General features: G+C 34.4%; 1 protein-coding gene across 4 annotated transcripts; it reads left to right on the top strand.

The window, feature by feature from the left end:
• The first annotated feature begins 364 nt into the window (after positions 1-364).
• On the top strand, positions 365-15,214 carry LOC101504352 (F-box/WD-40 repeat-containing protein At3g52030). Of its 4 annotated transcripts, none has more exons than XM_004514513.4 (9): positions 365-676; positions 802-999; positions 2,140-2,194; positions 8,354-8,452; positions 11,052-11,155; positions 12,051-12,140; positions 12,363-12,502; positions 13,619-13,697; positions 14,725-15,214. In XM_004514513.4, exons 1-9 carry the CDS (start codon positions 477-479, stop codon positions 15,107-15,109), a joined length of 1,350 nt encoding a protein of 449 aa, XP_004514570.1. In that variant the 5' UTR covers positions 365-476; the 3' UTR covers positions 15,110-15,214. The 4 variants fall into 4 exon arrangements, with proteins under 4 accessions (XP_004514570.1, XP_073224304.1, XP_073224303.1 ...); XM_073368203.1 differs by lacking the exon at positions 14,725-15,214 and adding an exon at positions 14,476-14,555; XM_073368202.1 differs by lacking the exon at positions 14,725-15,214 and adding an exon at positions 14,434-14,545.
• Positions 15,215-20,814: the final 5,600 nt, after the last annotated feature.

Raw genomic sequence — 20,814 nt, forward strand, 5'->3', positions numbered from 1 at the left:
TTTTAGCTGAATCATGAAAGTAGTCGACCCATTTTATTTCTCCCCAGTTTTGGTCCCAAAACAGAATTTTGGTAAAAAACATGATAAAATGTCATTTTTTTTAAGTCACATCATATCATTTATGATTATACATTTCAGATACAATTGTTGCACTACGAGATCTTGAGGCATGATGTAACTTAAATAAACTAATAAAATGATATTTTATCAAATTTTGGATCAAAATTCTATTTGAGGACTAAAAAAATAAAATGAAGAAACTATTTTCGTGATTTTAACTAAAATAAAGCTACCGAAATTACAATTAAGCCTAATTATATGTAAGTCAAAATTGAATTAATTGATTTTAAAAATAATATTTCTATTCGGGTTCGTCTACCCCGTATGTTGCCTGAGTAGAGAGCGGAGAGGCCACTCCAAAATCCGGAAGCTTCAAACAGCTGCGGTGGCTGGCTACTCTCCTTTCACTCTTAAGAATGACCAAACCGCTATCAACTTTCACGGCGGCGACAAACAACACGCCTCCTACTCCGGCCACCGCTCCCACCTACCAAACAAACAAACGCCGCCAAACTCCAACCACAATACTTTCCCTTGACGCTGATATCCTCTGCACCATCTTCGCTTTCCTCAACATGTTCGACCTCGTTCGCTGCTCTCTCGTTTGCAAATTCTGGTAATCCGTTATCCTCCTTTCACTTTCACTTTCACTTTCATTTTAATTTTCTTTTTAATTTTCTTTTCCTGCAATTTGAACAAAACAATCCCTAATTGCTGAAACGCATGCGTTTTATGGTGAAGGAATGCAATCCTTGAGTCTCGGTCGCTGCGAGAGTTTTATGAGAAGAAGCTGCTGAAGAATTCTCCGACGTCGAGTTCATTTGAATTTACTAAAAAGTCCTTGAGGGTGACTTTAGGGGAAGTGGCTATGAATCAGAATAGATTGGCGCTTCAATGTGGTAGGTTTCATGTTGATCAGTGGAGAGGTCATTCAACCGCGTAATTTACTCTCTCTCTCTCTTTTAGCTATCACTTTTTTAGAAACATTTTATTCCTATTTATGGCAGATAGATATGTGCAATAAGATAATACTCCATCTGTTTCACAATGTCATTTTTTTGGGGTTTATAGGTGTTAAGAAATGAATATAAATGTAAGAAAGACAATAATAGTTTTAACAAATTATGCTTGTTCTTGCTGACTATAGATGTGTTTCCCGCTATCATAAATATAAAGTGGAATATAGTGCTTTGGAATAATGCATATAGTACTAATTAGAGGCTTCAATTGGAAAAAAAATAATAAATTGAAAATGACATTCATTTTGAAACAAATTTTTCTTGCTGAAGTGACACTCATTGTGAGATGTAGAGTATATAGTCAAGAATATCATAGGAAAAGGACAATAACTTTTATTAAAACTAACAAAATTTGTTAATTTCCTTGGTTGTGTAAAACAACCTTAAAAGACACTTAAGAAGGAATAGAAGTAGTACTGTTGTTTTTCAACCATGACGTGCTTTACTTTACAATTTGTGTATATGTATGAATATGTGGTGTGTCTATATATATATACTTATGTGTGAGTAGGTAAATAGATAGATAGATACATAGGTAGATTATAGATACACACAGTTACACACACCTATATTTAGGGAATTACTGGTTTAATAGTATGGGTACATTTCGAATTTTAAAGCTATGATGACTGTTGTCTCATGTTAAAATTTCAAGCTCAGATGACTTTTGAAGTTTTAATGAAATGACTGTTAAGGCTGGGGATATTTTACTTAGTTTTTATATTTTTCGATAAGTATATGGACATACACTTTGAATTCAATTTAAAACTGCTGTAGTTACTGGTTTCATTTGCATATTTATTTTGTAACTGTTGGCATTAGTCTCATAATCCCATTGCATCTGTGCAACTATCTCTGTCTATTATAACTCCGACTTAATGGTTTATATATGCAAAAACTGTTAATTGTTGGCCCTCTGATGTAAATAACAACGATGAACCAATACTCCAATTGCTACGTTACTTGCCCATTTTGTGTACATATTTCTGAAAAGTACAGACAGACCATACAAATATTTAGGTTGTATATTGATGTTACACATCTTTTCCTTTCAATTCAGGGTTTCTCAGTGCCGGATGAAAATGGGTACGGTTGTTACTGGTGTGGGAGATAAGGTGTGGACAGTATTCTCATATATCCTGTATTTCTAATTTCCTGTTCTTAAGTTAAAAACGTCCTTCCCTGAGCAGCTGGCTAAACAAGCTGTTGGTTTGGTGGGTAACAAGAATTTATAGTTTTGTCTTGTCCCTCATCCTCTCTTTTTTTCCGTTCCTTCGACCACTTTGTAAATTAAACGCAGACCAAACATTATTTTTAGTGCTGTCTAGTCCGTTACTTTTCCAAATCAAACAGTCCCTTAGTGTTTTATGTGGACCTCAAGCAGGACAATGTTTCTTGACTGTTATTTGTATTTACTCAAAAAAATCAGGAGAGATTTCTAATTAGGATGTGTCTTGGTACTTTTTATGGTTTGTAGGTTGAATTTATGTAGGCTATTGTAGCTTTGTTTATGGTTATCAAGGTTAGTGGGATTTTAATTTGACACTAGTTTGAGAACTGTAAATGATAGCTGTTTCAGAAGGTAGAGATTTATCATTTGGCTTTTGGCATTCATATAGTTTTACCGTCAAATATTATTTTGCATACCCTTCTTGATCTGTACTCTAGGTTCTGCTCATGGAGGCCAGATGATGAAACTGTCTACCTCTCTCTCTTTCTCTCTCCATGCATGTGTGGGAGGAGAGAGATTCTGTAGGGATCTTGCAGCTATTTGTTTTGGTTGAACATAGAAAAGACGAATGATTCAAAGGGTCAAAATCTCATTGCTAAGGATTTATAGCACTTACCTGAAGTTCTTTTTTTCTTTTGTCTATTATTTCTTTGGTAGCTGGAGAAAACTTCATCAATAGATTCTTTAAATATGTAGTATGGATTTTTATTCTGCCTCTAGAAGTGAACACATTTTATGTATTTGACTATATTAATGTTTCTAAATAGAATTGTCGTTGAAAACTGATAGAGTAGAGGTAAGATAGAATTAAATGAAGAGAATTATTGTATTAATTGATAAGAAAACATAAAATGATTCCAGAGCTAATGCTCCTCAGTTAGAGAAAACAATTCTCATACTGCCCAATCTCTAAGGTGTAACTGAAAAATAAAAAAAATCATCCAACTACCTTCCCGCACACTCCTATTTATTAGTGGAATATTAACTCACTATGCCAGCTAGGCAATCACACTTTTCCTGCATTCCCTTTCTTATTCTTTCTCACATATACTCGCCATTGCTTAGGCCTCACCTCATCTCTATTAACTAAGAGATCCCCCTCATCACTTGTGGGACCCAACACATTCCTATCATCACCCCCACCTTCAACAATAGCCTTGTCCTCAATGCGCAAATAAGGGAATTGACTCTTCAGCAGCAATTCCTCTTCCCAGGTAGCATCTCCAACATCCATGCCTTCCCATTGAATCAACCATTCTCGCTTATGCTGCCTACCATCAAACTTATCCCTCCATTACAAAACCTTAGCAGGAATAATATCCCTAGTGTCAGACTCCAAACTGCTAGGTAATTGAGTTGTAGCAGTATAATTGCCTACAACTTTCTTCAATAGAGACACATGAAAAGTAGGATGTATTTTAGATGTTGCTGGTAACTGTAGCTTGTAAGCAACTTGCCCTATCTTCTTAATGACTTGATTAGGACCAAAAAATCTGGGAGCCGTTTTTTTTATGAATCCTATGCACAACCGATTGCTTTCGATGAGGACGTAATTTGAGGAAAACCCAATCACCAACCTCAAATTGAACTGCCTTGCATTTCTTATCAGCTTGCTATCTCATGTACTCTTGAGCTTTGAGTAAATTAGCTTTCAGTTGACGCAAAGCTTCATTCCTGTCTCTTAACTCATGGGATACAGCTTCTACTCTGGTTTCTCCCTCCAAAAAATGCACCAATGCTGGAGGTCTCCTGTCATACACCACCTCAAAAGGGGTAAACCCTATGGAAACATGGAATGTGGTATTGTACCATAGTTCTGCCCACATAATCCAATGTGCCCATGTCTTAGGTTGATCTGCAATAAAACAACGTAGATAGGCCTCTAAACAGCGGTTAATCACTTCTGTTTGACCATCAGTTTGGGATGGTATGCCGAAGACATTTTAAGCACCGTACCTACTAGCTTGAACAACTCTTTCCAAAAAACACTCACAAACAAGGGGTCACGATCACTAAGAATCGACTCCGGAATTCCATGCAGTCTAACCACGTCCTTCACAAAAATAGCAGCAATGGAGCGTGCAGTAAATGGATGTTTAAGAGGAATGAAATGACTATACTTTGAGAGACGATCCACCACCACCAAAATAGCTTCAAATCCATTACTTTTGGGCAAACAAGTAATGAAATCCATAGATATCTCACTCCACACCAAAACTGGAATAGGTAGTGGCTGTAGTAACCCACTAGGCGTAGTCACGCCATATTTTTGACGTTGACAAGTTTCACAAGCTTTCACAAAATCTTGCACCCTTTTCATCATCCCTTGCCAATATAAAGTGCCTGCCATTCTCCTATAAGTGCGTAGGTAGTCGAAGCGACCCCCACTAGGAGAAGAATGAAAATCCCTAAGTAGATCTTCAATAAGCGGTGAGTTAGCCGGTATAACTAAGCTATTTTTGTAGAATAAGATGCCACCTTTTAAGGAAAACCCAGGTTTAGCAGTAAGATCCTTTTGAATAGCCTCCACAATGCCTTTAAGCTAGGGATCCTGCGATACCTCTTGTTGCAATTGGCTGCTCTGCTGCCAAATAGGATAGGATTTAAGAGCATGAATTTCAGCATCCTCATGTTGTCTAGATAAAGCATCAGCCACCTTATTCTCCACTCCCGCCTTATATACCACCTCAAAGTCAAAACCCAACAACTTAGCCATCCATTCCTGTTGATTTGTTGTGGTAATATGTTGCCGTAACAAGTGTTTTAGGCTCTTTTGATCGGAATAAACCACAAACCGCCTTCCTAACAAATAATGTCTCCAATGTTGAATAGCTAACACCAAAGCCATTAACTCCTTATCATAGGCCGTTTTAGATAACCTAGATGATTCAAAAGCCTTGCTAAAATACGCAATGGGATGTTTAGATTGCAACAACACAGCACCAACCCCTTTTCCAGAGGCATCACATTCAATTTCAAAAGGAAATTTGAAATTAGGCATAGCTAAAACTGGGGCAGTTGTAACAGCTACTTTTAATTTCTCAAAAGCTTCGGCAACCACAACATTCCATCTAAAACCATCCTTCTTTGTCAACTCGGTCAAGGGTTTAGCAATATTCACATAGTTAGCTATAAATTTTCTATAGTAACCCGTTAATCCCAAAAAACCTCTCACCCCCTTGACGTTCTTAGGGACTGGCCATTGTAACACACTGCTAACCTTGGCAGGATCCACAGCAACCCCTGCTTTGGAAATGACATGGCCCAAGTATTCACATAGGCCGATTTAGATAGCCTAGATGATTCAAAAGCCTTGCTAAAATACGCAATGGGATGTTTAGATTGCAACAACACAGCACCAACCCCTTTTCCAGGGGCATCACATTCAATTTCAAAAGGAAATTTGAAATTAGGCATAACTAAAACTGGGGCAGTTGTAACAGTTACTTTTAATTTCTCAAAAGTTTCGGCAGCCGCAACATTCCATATAAAACCATCCTTCTTTGTCAACTCGGTCAAGGGTTTAGCAATATTCCCATAGTTAGCTATAAATTTTCTATAGTAACCCGTTAATCCCAAAAAACCTCTCACCCCATTGACGTTCTTAGGGACTGGCCATTGTAACACACTGCTAACCTTGGCAGGATCCACAGCAACCCCTGCTTTGGAAATGACATGGCCCAAGTATTCAACTTGGTGTTTACCGAAAGCACACTTCTTTCCGTTAGCCACAAACTGATGTTGTTTCAAAATGTTTAGAACCATCTCCAAGTGCTGCAAATGAGCAGTCCAACTAGTGTTGTACACTAGTATGTCATAAAAAAAAACCAATACAAACTTCCTTAAAAAAGGCTTAAAAATATCATTCATCACTGATTGAAAGGTTGCAGGGGCATTGGTAAGGCCAAATGGCATCACCATAAACTCATAGTGACCCTCATGAGTACGAAATGCAATTTTATGAATATCCTCTTCTTTTATACGAATTTGATGATAACCAGATTTAAGATCAAGCTTAGAGAAATAACCCGAGCCATGTAACTCATCTAACAATTCATCTACCACAGGGATAGGGTACTTATCTTGAATTGTAACCTTGTTAAGTGCACGGTAATCTACACACATGCGCCAAGATTGATCCTTCTTCTTGATCAAAATAACGGGGCTAGAGAAAGCACTAGTGTTGTTTCTAATCACCCCCTGCTGCATAAGGATTTAAATCTGTTTTTCAATTTCATCCTTATGTAAATGAGGATATTTGTAAGGCCACACACTTACCGGACCAGCACCCTGCAGAAGTTCAATGGAATGGCTAGTGTCTCTTGTAGGAGGAAGACCCTGGATTTCTTTAAATACAATAGCAAACTGATCTAACAACCTTTGCAACTCCTTAGTCTGTTGATCTGAGACACGAGGCACTTGTGAACCTACCACCTCCATCAAGGTAGGCCATTCGCAGCGTGTTATCTTCCGACTCGGCCTCCAGCACCACAATCTCTCCTTTATCGTTGACCACTTCATCGTCCCCCAAGGTAATCAATCGTAACTGCTTCGTTGTGCATTGATGGAGGGGATCACATCGTTCATTGCAACAAAAACAGAGTCCCTTCGCGCGACGCTCATTAACCTCTGCGCTTGGTAAATGGCGAACGCCGAGTGAGTGACGGCTTGAAACGTCACCAGAGTTAAGACTTGAAGGAGGAGTAGAATTGGGAGGGTGTGTTGACCCGATTTGAGATCTAGGACCCAACCCGGTACGCATTTTACCCACATTGTTGCTAGTCTGGTTAGGGTTTCCAAATCTGTTCCCTTCCTCTTCGTGATTGACCCAAATTAGGTTTTTGAAATCGGGCCCAAGAACCTTGACCCGGTTTGTAGTGAGATCCAGATCCCTGCCCCGAAACAGCAGCAAATCCACTCTCAACATCACGAGCCAATTGCATTGCTAAGTAACGATTACGAGGCTTGAAGGTACGCACACGAGAACGAATGTCATGACGTAAACCACCAATGAAATAACCAAGAAACTGTTGTTCTGGTAAACGGCCACACTGTGAAGAATACAATTCGAATTCAGCAATGTAATCCTCCACAAATCCAGATTGTTTTAATTCCTTCAATTCTTCAAAAGGATTCTCCAAACGACCACCACCAAAACGAACGATCAACGCCTCCGTCAAACTTTCCCAAGACAAATCCTCCGTAGAATCGTGCCATAAGTTGAACCAAGGAATCGTAGGGCCTTCTATACTGAGCTTCGTCAATTGAATTCTCACGTCTGCTAAAATGGGTTGTACGTCGAAGTACGTTTCTACTCGAGTGATCCAAGCCACTGGATCATCACCGGTAAATGCCGGCAATTCCACCTTCTTTGCAGCTAAACGAAATTCATCTAACAGTGAGGGAACCGCTGTAATATTGTCCTGAGACGTCGTCAAAGCCCTTTGAATTTCAGAACCAATGAAGTCACGTAACGACTCAATGCTGTCCTCCACATGTCCCAAACGCTCCTCCACTCTGGTGATTCTTGCGTCCATTCTGGTTTGCATGAATGTAGCAGGTCGGACCAATTGATAGAGCAGAGGTAAGATAGAAAACATAAAATGATTCCAGGGCTAATGCTCCTCAGTTAGAGAAAACAATTCTCATACTGCCCAACCTCTAAGGTGTAGCTGAAAAATAAAAAAAAATCATCCAACTACCTCCCCACCCACACACTCCTATTTATTAGTGAAATATTAATTCACTATGCCAGCTAGGCATTCACACTTTTTCTGCATTCCCTTTCTTATTCTTTCTCACATATACTCGCCATTGCTTAGACCTCACCTCATCTCTATTAACTAAGAGATCTCCCTCTTCACTTGTGGGACCCAACCCATTCCTATCAAAAACGGTATAAATTCATGTTAGACTGTTTATCTTATTTACCTTTTATTGATCTTCTATTTTTATTGCATTTCATCATTTCACGTGGTATAGTTTATAACTTGATTAGCCGTGTTGTACACTTGTACTAACTATTTCCTTGGCATTATGGTAGGTTATTCGTCTCTGGTCATTAGACAGCTACAAATGTGTAGAAGAATACTTGATACCTGATGTGTTACCTCTAGTAGACTTTGATTTTGATGAGAGCAAGGTGAGGTGATTGAACTAATGTTTTATGGATTTAATTTTCCCCAGTGGAAGTACATAGAAACCTTAAATACCATCATCACATTTGAACTCATGTTATATTAGTTATTTGACTTATTTCTCATATTCTACTATCTTATCTTTATAATCCTGCATTCAACAAGTAAATTACATAACCATGGTCCAAGGTCACTATGTCATTGATTCAACTTCATGGTTATAAATAAATAGAAGTTATATATGATGTAAAAGATACATGTACAAATAGAATATAATCAACAATATTAAATGAGTCATTTATCTATCAATTTTTTTTAATAAACAATATGAAGAGTTAATGACTTAGAGGTTTCCATTGTAATAGAATATTAAAGAAATAAGAAATTGTTGAAAATGTATAATACAATTCAACTCACATTAACTTATGGTAAGAGTCATAAAAAATTTCATGTAACTTCTTTTAGGGTGTTCATATGTGGGTGAGAAATAGGATCATTTACACCAAGTGTCAAATTTATACACTCACACCACTTAATAACTTTCTATGAATACAAAAATAAGTAAATAACCATCTGACTGTTGAATCATGTGATATTATCATCATAATTATATATATCAAATATTAGATAATTTGGACATTTCATAGGTTATGTTGAAGTTGTGGGATTTTAGAGAAAAGGAGGAGAAAAAATAATAAGGGTTTGAATATTATTGATAATAGCTTAATGCTGACATGATTACAAAAGACTCAATACTAATCTCTATTTATAGAGAAACATAGACTCAATCCTAAATCAGGAATAAATCATAATAATAATGAGAGATATTCTAAGATATCTCTATGATTATAAATTGATCCTAAGAAATAACTCAAGATACTCTAATATAATATAAAAGATCTTGTAAGATATTTTCTAATATTCTGACACTCCCCCTCAAGCTAAAGCTTACTAAGCTTTAGCTTGTTACAAGGAAACAATGTTTTGCTCTGCAAAATAATAAAAAGAATGGAAAAGCAACTCAAGGATGCAGGTGAAGTCGAAGAGAATTGCTATAAATATAGCCTAGCCAGATAGCCGGAATGATCATCAGCATGAGAGAAATTCATGACAAGCAATTGAACAAAGCAAAGTCCATCCTTCTAAAAAATTGCATTTGGAAGCTTCAAACCAATAATATTAGAGACTCAAAATATTTAAACTTGAATTTGCTTCAAGGAGAGATAGACATGCTTCAGGGAGAGAAAGGCAAGGCCAATACATCTGGGACAAAGATAGGGCCAGTGTATCTGGGACAAATTGCCAAACTGTATACATGTGGCTCGAAAGAAAAAACATAAAACAGATTTGGAACCAGGAAGAAAAACTCAATCTAGACGACTGAAACATTATGCCGGAAGGCAGAGATACGCGCTTGAGCTCGAGGTTGTTGGTGGTGGCGTGTGAGGTGAACACAGCGGATCTTGGAGGCACATGAGCTGCGTGGAACAACTTTTGACCTAAAAGAAATCTGAGTTGTGTAGATTGAGAGATTCCGCACACAATGAAAGTGGTTGTGTCGGAAAAATTTTCCAGCAGTGGTGGCAGGCAGCAGTAGCAGACAGGGCAGCAGCGACGACAGGCAGCAGACGCCGGTGGCGGCAGATCTACTCGCATGAGAGATTAGCAGCGCGTGTGACGGCTTTTGGCAACGCGTTTTCAAGCATTACCTGATCTGGAGATGACTGCTATTCGCAGGAAAATTTACAAAACATAGTGACAGTGGCGGCAATAGTGAATTGAATGGAAAACGAGTGAAACGTGTCGGAATGTTGGAAAAGAGAAACTATGATTATATTCCCTAATTATTGGGAACTCGGCAGCGGAACAACGGAAAAATTGTTCAAGGAGGATCGAAATAGGCTCTAGATACCATGTTGAAGTTGTGGGATTTTAGAGAAAAGGAGGAGAGAAAATAATAAGGGTTTGAATATTATTGATAATAGCTTAATGATAACTTGATTACAAAAGACTCAATACTAATCTCTATTTATAGAGAAACATAGACTCAATCCTAAATCAGGAATAAATCATAATAATAATGAGAGATATTCTAAGATATCTCTATGATTATAAATTGATCCTAAGAAATAATTCAAGATACTCTAATATAATATAAAAGATCTTGTAAGATATTTTCTAATATTTTGACAGGTTAGTTATATAATTACAAATAGTTATTTATATTTTAAATAATATATTATCGTTAAAATAAAATTGTGCGATGCGATGAAGTATCAATTAGTTTTTTATTTTTATGAAATTTTGTAAACTATTATCTACTCCATAAGAACTTTTTGATAAACAATTTGATTAGTTAATTCAGTCTACTTACATTTTCACCTTGTTGTAAAATGAAACATTATTTTTGTTTAAATTCCTTTATGGAATTTAATTGTGCTGCGATTCAGCTGTAGGCTGATTTTAATCTGTTATATCTTTTCATCTGTGCTTTTAGTTCACTGAAAATTGTTGTCAATTCAAGTTTTTTATAGTTGCTAACTTGCTAAATTTTTGCATGCTTATGGTTTAAATGATTAAATCTCTTTAATTATTCATTTGTAGATAGTTGGTCTCATTGGTAGTCGTTTGTGCATATGGAGGCGGAATGGGAAAAGAAGTGTATTTCCTTCTCTTGAAGGCAAATTCATAAAAGGTTCATGCATGCGGTAAACAAAGACAGTTTTCTTTTTCTGGTTTATTTCAAATTCTGTTTCACAAGGCAGTCAGTATTTTGTATGCTTAGCTGATTTGAAGTTGAATATTTATTTAAATTGAGCTGCTTTTGATCCAATAAGCCAATCCCACCTAGTGGAACTGTTTGAAGGAGCTAAGATGTAAATGGCCAATCATTAGACATGATTCACCAGAGGACATTACCACATTTGATTCATGTAGTCGGCTCCACATAGTGAAAAAAGGATTTTTTTGTTGCATGCAGCTTGAACCATTTAAGGACATGTCAAGAATTCAGATACTGTGTGCAAATGTTCTTTGTGTATAGTGTACAAAATTGCACACATCTGAAAATTTGGGATTTAGACCTAACTCCACCCCAAATGCTAGCTCAAGAGGGGAGGATGACCCAAATTATAAGGTAAGGACTACTTTGTTCATATCTCTAATCGATATAGAACCTCAACACACCTCATCATGCTCAAGACTGGACATCTGGAGTGTAGACAAATGTAGGTGGCCCAGTAACAACATCCCCTATTCTAATGCGGTTGCCCAATAACAATCCCTCAATACCCAGGATTGGACATCTTGAGTGTGGACAAATATGGGTGGCCCAGCACCACATTTAGAATAGATTTTGATATCATCTTAGAACTTGAGCTTTAGGCTATTGTAATGTGATATTAGTGATATTATTACATATGTTATTTAATTATATTGTTGTATTTAATGTGATATTGTAAGATCACACGACCTGTGTTGTGTAACAATCATGTATTGTACAATTTTACACCCCTCTCTCAATCCTAGACAGGATCTTGATTTTGATGAGCTTGGTTGTACAACACTGCCTGAGTTTTTATTCCCATTGTTATGTGCTTGCAGTTACTCTGACCCAGAAGCTATGGTTGGATGTGATGATGGGGCTGTTCGTGTTTTTGACATGTACAGTAGGAGATGCACTCAAATAATTAGGTATCTTGCAGTTTTTTCTATTTTATTTCTGTCCAAAATTGATCAGCTTTTACAGCGCTATTACATATTGGTCAAACAGGGGGGTGCGGTAAGGTGGGGGATCTAACTTCTCTGATGGCGCCAATCATTAGTCTCATTGTTAGTTGATTCATTTGTATTGCTTAAGGAATAATTTAAATATGTCGTCTAACATTTATAATGTGTAAAACTTGTTATCTGCAGAATGCATGATGCACCTATAACTTGTTTATGTTTAAGTGAAGATCAACTGATACTAAGTGGCTCCACTTCAGGGAGTGTAACAATATCAGATCCTTCCTCTGCTCAGAAAGTAGCAACATTAAGATCAAGTGATGTTAGAGGTAATTATTTATCTCTCATTCCCTTTTAATTGATATTGTGGTTAGCATGATTGCATTCAGGATATCCAACACAATCACGAGAATCAAATTGCTTATCCTTTCTAAAAGAGAAATCACTCCTCCAAGAGCGAATACGCTTCTGACAACCGAAATACCAGTTATTTCTAAGTTTTGCAAAAGATCCTTTAAATGGAAGAGGAATTATTTATTTATAGACTTCCCATACAAGAGATAAGGGGGAAAGGACTCACAAGCAACTACCTAACAAACTAACTTCCAAAACTGAAACATAACTAACCTAACTACTCTTACGACTCATAAGAGTCATAACTACTTTAACCACTCTAATTTCCCGTTATTCTACATCCTAACAGTGGCTTTTTAAATGTCTTGTTTTCCATTCGGTCCTTCTTAGTGTTTTTAACATATAAGTTTGCCATTTCTGAAACAAAATTCCCTCTGCTCTATGTTCCCAAACTATTTTTGTCTTTTTGAACATATTTGCTTACAAGAAATAGATATTTGGCAGCTATTTTCAATGCAGAACTTTTTTCTGTAAAAAATTGTAGTGACTAGATAGAAATGAGGAGACAAATAGATAATCAACACAAGGGTGCGCCTCACTACTAGAGTGTAAATTATTGAAATTCAACACTCACCTAACCCCAGTATTTATACTGATACTTGGGTTCTACTATAACTACTACTTATCTATGAAGATAATAGAAACTGGATCAGAAGTTACAAATTGGAAGAAAAACAGAATTCTTATTAATAGTGCTTGTGTCTCTTGACTTCAAATTGGTGATTATCGCTGTAGCACCAAAACTTCTGATCGAATGTGTACCCTGTGTCAGTATTCGTGCTTCATAGGTGATTAGAGTCGTGGCTCTCCCTCAAAATCTCAACTACCAAAAATTGAATCCCTCCATTATTCTCTGCATAACCTTTATTTTCGATTTCTGTTAAATATCTGATGATCCTGCTACCAACTACTAACCGCTAGTTTTGCATGATATGTAGTACCATAATCAGTTTTAACCAATATAGGAAATTAAGCCCTACAGATTTTGATGCAGCTAATGAATCTTATTCAAAGTTTTGTCCTCCTTGCAGGCATAAGGACCTTGTGTTTAGGCTCTCAACTACTGTTTGCCGGATCAGCTGTTGGGTATACATATTGTTGGGACATGAGGTATGCTTAAAGGTTATTGTTAGGGTGCATCAATGTTAGGAATTTCAAAACAAATTAAGACTAATGTAATAAAGCATGTTATATCATTTTGAAGGTTTTAAATCGCAGTCACACCACAATCCTTGATATTGCGGCAGTGGCGGATCAAGAAAAATTGTTTAGTGGGAGCAAGAAAATAGTTTAATATTTTACACAAAAGTATTATAAACTTTTACAAAATATAAAATCTTACGTAAAAAGAATCTTGTGATTGGTTGACATAAATTTTTTACACTACAAGTTTAACATTGTACATTTTTAGGATTCGAACACAAGACCTCTCATTAAGTTAAGAGACCCGTGTCATTTCATTCAATGCTATTTTGATCCCACTAATTTCTGCACAATTCTATAATGTTTAAGATAATATTAATTCACTCACAATTTGATAAAAAAAGAATACTGATCATGACTACAATTTGATTATAAAGCTACACAATACATCCTTAAGCACTTGATTTTTACCTATTTATCCTAATCACCTGTCCAAAAGAGGCAGGCTGTATAATTAGAGCAAGATTTATTTTTAATGGGTGCTATAGAGAAATTATCAATAAGTAGGTAGAGGCAAATTTGCAGTGTGGGGGCAACAGCCCCATCCTCATACACATGCACCCGCCATTGAATTGCAGTCAAATGCGATTGATGCGCTACAATCATAGTCACAGATATTAAAAAGCTTCATGTCGTGGCCCAGATCGCAATCATGGATCTATTTTAAGACTCTGATCATTCGCAGAAATTCATGACTTTGCCGTATGAGTATCTCCATCACGTCTGTATTACACGTCGGCTTTGTGAACTGCTTGTTTTTGTTAGGTAGTCTCCCTAGTTCTTTTCCTTTTCTGAAGTCAAATAATGATTTCATTGATTCGGAATTGAAATGTACTGCAAGAATAAACCATTAGGGGTCCATTTTACTTAATCACAACATATTTTTACCTATTTCATTGCTCATATATGCCATCTTGTTTGTTATGTCATGCAGGACAAGGAGACTGATGTGGAAGACACGAGTGAGTCCTAATGTCGTGTACTCTTTACAGCACATGCAGAGTGACAAGTCAACTTTGGCTGTTGGAGGAATAGATGGTATCTTAAGATTTCTAAATCAAAATGATGGCAATATTGTTTCAAGTTGTATTATAGACAATAAATTGTTGTCAACACATCAAAGCAATTCAGGCTCCATCCAAAGGAGGAAGGGAAAGAGATTGCCTGAGGATACATACATAAATATTGATGTCATTCCTATGACTTCTCGACCTTCTATTACATGCCTCGCTGTTGGAATGAAGAAGGTTGTTACCACACACAATACCAGGGACATCAGATTGTGGAAATTCAAAGACAATAATACTTTTATGTTGTAAAATTACGAATTTAAATCTATTTGTTTTATATTTGTTTCTGATAATCTGTGGTGTAACAAAAACAAAGTCACTCTTACATAGTCAATTTATTGTGTAGTTATGACAGCTTTCTAGTTTGAGTCTAGCTCATTGCAAGTAATGTTGGTCTATAATATTTGGTAGGGGTGTTCAAATCATTCATATAACTGAACCGAATCGAAGACAATCTGTAAAATTGAAATCAGACAAATAAGGGTTTTATTTTGTTTCACTCATTCCTAACAAATATGGTTTATTTACTCATGACAAAGATATAAAAGATAAAGATTAAAGAAGAATTACAAGAAGGATTTATGAATGATTCTTGATAAAACTCCTCCAATGGTGTTAGAAATAGCTGTCTCTGAGTTTCTCTGTTAGGGCATAAGTCTCTAAACTTTCCAGTAACCAAAAAGATGTCTAGAAAGTGAAAAAAAAAATGCGTTTTAATATATTCTATCGCATGCAACGCACCTCAGGTGCGAGATTTGTGCTTCAAGCGCGAATTGACATATTTACTAGTGCAGAAATGCGTCTTAGACGCAGTTGTTGCGCTTTAGACGCACAACATCTTCTGTTTGACGTTTTCTGTATTTTCTCCTCTTTTGAGTCTGAATTAGGTTCAGGTGTCTTCATGAAAGTTGTAGCTATGGGTCTTAGCTTTTATTTGTATTTGGTTTGACTCCAATTGGACATCTACAACTCTAGATATGACTGAAATACTCTACATAGATCACATTGATTTCTCACCAAAATTCAACACTGCAATAAAACAAAGAAACGACGCAAAACTACGAAAAATTCATACTTAATCAAGGAACTAAGAACATAATCATTTTATTAACTCAAAGAACTATAATCAACAAGATATATCAATTAACTCCTCAAATTAACCAATAATCACATATAAATAAAACTAAAAATAATAAAAAATATGTGTATGATGAAGAGTCATCAAACATAGAGTATAGAAACTCATACATATGTATAGAAAATAGAATAAATAAACTCAAAATAACCCCTTAAAAAATAGATATCTATTAAATTTGACAATTGAACCTAATAATATTGGTCTCATCTATTCCTTAATGGTAATAAGAATATTAGCATACATTACCTTTCAAGAAACCTCTTGTGCTAAGTGCTTTATAACTTCTCATCTCTTATCTTTTTATCATCATACATATGTGACACGTTTGAAAACCACATAATTAAACAAACACACAGAGCATTACACACTTAAAGGCATTAAGACATGACCAACTCCATATACTAAAAACGTCAATATATAGAACTAGACTAAATAATAGGAAAATGTCGTTGTTTTTAGGCCAACTAAGTTATTAAAGTAACATGACAACGTTGTATATTCTATAGTATCAAGTATAAAACTAGAAAATTTGTTTTGTAATTTCAATACATTTTGAGACTATATTGACTACACATCAAGCATTCAGGGACCAAAATGACTATTTATCTATTAAATTAAAATAGTTTATAGAGATATGTTAAACTATTTTGAGAATGTTTGAAAGATAGAGTTTTTAATGATGTATTATTTTTTATAGACAAAAAGGGGTGTATCAATTGGAAAAATAAGAAAATAAAACATTATTTAGAAATATACCTTCTAATTATGGTTGCAATTGTGCTCTTCTAACATAGATAAGATGACAATAAAATAGATTTGAGGGTTTGTTTTATGTATAGAATTTGATAATAATTTAGGTAAGATTTTATGATTTTGTCCTTAGAAGAAATGTATCGGTGGGTTGAAGCGGCATATGTTGTTTATAAATTAGAATTTTGGTGTATTGAAACAACTTTCATATAATGCAAACAATACTTAAAAAATATTTGGTTGAGATAAATTTTTTTTTTTTCTAGTAACGAAACAATTTACTATTTTGTACAAATTTTTTTTTTTTTTACCATTTTAGCAAAGTTAAAAATATATTTTAGTATATAACCATACATAAAAATATCAATATTTCAGATAACATACAATTTTTTTTTAAGTCCATATCAACAATGGTATAATAATACGAAATAGAAAAAGGCACGCTAAAACAATATAAATTGAATTTAAAAAACTTTATACTTCAATAACGAATTGTTGCCCTAATTCTAAATTATATTCTGATTTAAATATTAATTTTAGTTATCTAATAAGTGACATGTGATAGATTTGTATATTTTATAGATCTCACTAAAAATAACTATTTTTCATTAAAAGATGTTATTTTCCGTAATGATACTATGTAATATTCAATTTGAAGAAATTAAATAATTGTAGAAACTAAAAATGTGGGATAAGTCTAACTTGTAAACATGGACTATTTATTGTTCTTCATCTAAAGAAATCTTAAAGAGTTAAATGTTATACTCTTTGATTCGATATGTCTAAAGATGAGGAGATAAATTTCAGAGATGTGTGTTGGTGTTAGAAACATGTTTCAAGTTTCAACGTATATTCGACAAATAGATTGAATGACACATAATATATACTATGTAATGAATATAAATACAATTTGGACAAAAAAGTGATGTATTTGGACCAAATGTCAACAGCAAAAATTGATCACAAATATATCAAAGCATATAAATAGAACAAAATCTCAAACATGCAAACTAAAAATATGTAAAAATCTCACACTTTTTGTTTATCTAAAAGGAAAAAAGTTTGAAGGCATGTAAATGATCATAAAAAGAGTTGCATAGGCACTAATCATATATGTCATTGTCTTCCTATTTCTAGATATAAAATAACTTTCACTAATTATAGTCATGTATGTATTTCTTGAGAAACCTTTAGAATGACACAATATATTAGTTGAAAGTTAAAACCATACGAAGAACCGTTACTAATAATGATTGAGGAGCAATAAATGTCGAATAACTAATATTTATTGTATTGTGATTTGTAGCTCATGACACATGAATAGTTCCACAAATATTATATGCAAAAAATGTAATACTAAAATGTGTGCTAAAGTAAAAAAGTATTCCAAAGCAAATTGCAAGTATAAAATAGGCTAAATAGCAATTGCGGTCCCTTAACTTAATTTCAGTTAACGTTTTATTCATTTATCTTTTTTTTTTCTTCACGATTTGGTCCCTTATTTTAATTTTAAGTGACAATTTGATAATTTATGTTTTAAAATGTCAACAATGTTATTCTTTTTTTTTTTTTTTACAAAAATTCAAAAAATTCATCAAAGTTTTCAAACAAAATCCATAAACTAATTATCATCTTCAATATAATGCAAATTTTATCAAATGCATAACTCAAATATTCAAATAAACTCATATTTTCATCTCCAACAACATCAAATTCATCAAATAAAGAATGAAAATATGAGTTTATTTAAATATTTAAGTTATGAATTTGATGAAATTTGCATTATATTGAAGATAATAATTAATATTATGGGTTTTGTTTGAAAATTTTGATGGATTTTTTGTAAATAAAAAGGATAACATTGTTGACATTTTAAAACATAAAAGATCAAATTGTCCCTTAAAATTAAAATAAATGATCAAATCAGAAAGAAAAAAAAATGGCTAAAGTGTTAACTGAAATTAAATTAAGGAACCGCGAATGCTATTTAGCCTAGAAAATAATAAGAAAGTGGAACTCAATGCTATTTAGCATATAAAATAATAAGAAAGTGAAAGCATGCTGGTTGGTCAAATAATTTGCATGTCAAGCACATACTGACACCAGTCTTCCTTTAATTCCATCAGATCTTCCTTAGAATATGATGGACTGGAATTGTCAAAGTACTGCAATATAAAAATTGAACATATTATATTAAGTTAGTATCAAATATATAGATAATTTATATATGAAAATCATATAATGAAAATATCGTACCGTTTCTGGGATAATAGTTTTATTCTTCTCAACAATCTCCTTCATGAATCTCAATACGTAGTACCCACAGTCGATGTTATTTGTTTGACGATGGCACTTTATTGGGATCCATGTAATGTTATTAGACTTTTGCTTCGACACTGTAGCACCTCTTTGAGCTCGAAAAACTTTTAAGGCACTATCGAATGCATAAATGTGATTATTATAGCATGAACAAACACATTATTTATATATATATATATCAGATACATATATACAACCTAATTTACAACCTAATTACCTACATTCAGATACGTATATATATATAACCTAATTTACAACCTAAACTACATTCAGATCCATATGCATGTTCATATATTGTGTCCTATGATCATTTACATATAATAACTAACAGAATATACATTATATGCACTAGCTACCATATAATATTCAGATCCCTTGCCCAGCAGCAAGCTATTTCCCAGAAAATCAAATAATTTTCATGTCAAGCACGTACTGACACCATTCTTCCTTTAATTCCATCAGATCTTCCTCAGAATATGATGGACTGGAATTGGCAAAGTACTGCAATATAAAAATTGAACATATTATATTAAGTTAGTATCAAATATATAGATAATTTATATATGAAAATCATATAATGCAAATACCGTACCGTTTCTGGGATAATAGTTTTATTCTTCTCAACAATCTCCTTCATGAATCTCAATATGTAGTACCCACAGTCGATGTTATTTGTTTGACGAGGGCACTTTATTGAGATCCATGTAATGTTATTAGACTTCTGCTTCGACACTTTAGCACCTCTTTGAGCTCGATAAACTTTTAAGGCACTATCGAATGAATAAATGTGATTATTAGAGCATGAATATTTATATATATATATAAATATATATATGTAAGAAATAAATGAATATTACTTACGTGTCGAGCATATTCTTTATTCCGGGGTGATTGGTGTAATCGCCGTGCACGGGATCCAAATAGTATATCACTTCAGAGACCGCATTGATTGCAAATAGCACCCAATGTGCCCTACAACAACAAAAAATTGGTTAAGCAATTTTGTTTATAGACAACTAATAAATTAAATTCTCATCAATTAAAAAAGATAAAATTACGTACCCTGAATTATATGGTGCCAAGAACAATTTATCACTTTCTTTATTTCTTAAAAACATATCTACAATGTAGTGTTTTACATTGTCTGGATCGAGTTTGAACATCGACATCTTATGCGGAGACAAGAATGAGTATTTATTTGACAGTTTCCTCGTGCACACGACCTTCTCGTACAAAAACCTTCAATGAAAATTTTAAACTAGATTAATTACCAATACATTTAATTAATTACAAATAAATGCAATTAAAAGTATTTTTTACCTTATGTACAAGCTGATTACAGTAACACTCAGCTCCTTATGTTCGAGAAGTTCGTACATTTGCTCCTTTTCGAGGTATTCAATATACTCATCTCCAAAGATGTCTTTATTCATTTGTACGATGGGCGAATCGTTGCTGCTGCCCATGTTCCTTTTTATTTGGATGTCAAGACACGCCCCGTATTTACCAAGGCGTGGCTGACTTTTATTAGGAGCAGCAGCAGCAGCGACCGATTTTCCCCGATCTAGATTTTTTGTTGCTGCAAGTTTTGCAGCTTTATTACCCTCCAGCCTTTGTAGTTTGGCAGCCCTATTAACCTCCAATTTTTGAGGTTTGCTGCCTTTTTTTGGCTGTAGGGGTGGTTTATTTATTTGGACCTACAAAAATGAGGTAAAATGTTAGTTTATTGAATCTGAAAAAATAAAAA

Source organism: Cicer arietinum, chromosome 5, assembly GCF_000331145.2.
Source record: "Cicer arietinum cultivar CDC Frontier isolate Library 1 chromosome 5, Cicar.CDCFrontier_v2.0, whole genome shotgun sequence".
In the NCBI taxonomy this organism is placed as follows: domain Eukaryota; kingdom Viridiplantae; phylum Streptophyta; class Magnoliopsida; order Fabales; family Fabaceae; genus Cicer; species Cicer arietinum.

Bases quoted from the DNA above. Each gene is read 5' to 3' on its own strand.
- LOC101504352 (XM_004514513.4), top strand. From the start codon at position 477: ATGACCAAACCGCTATCAACTTTCACGGCGGCGACAAACAACACGCCT. The intron at 2,195-8,353 runs GTGTGGACAGTA...GCATTATGGTAG, and splicing joins TTACTGGTGTGGGAGATAAG to GTTATTCGTCTCTGGTCATT. The intron at 8,453-11,051 runs GTGAGGTGATTG...ATTCATTTGTAG, and splicing joins TTGATTTTGATGAGAGCAAG to ATAGTTGGTCTCATTGGTAG.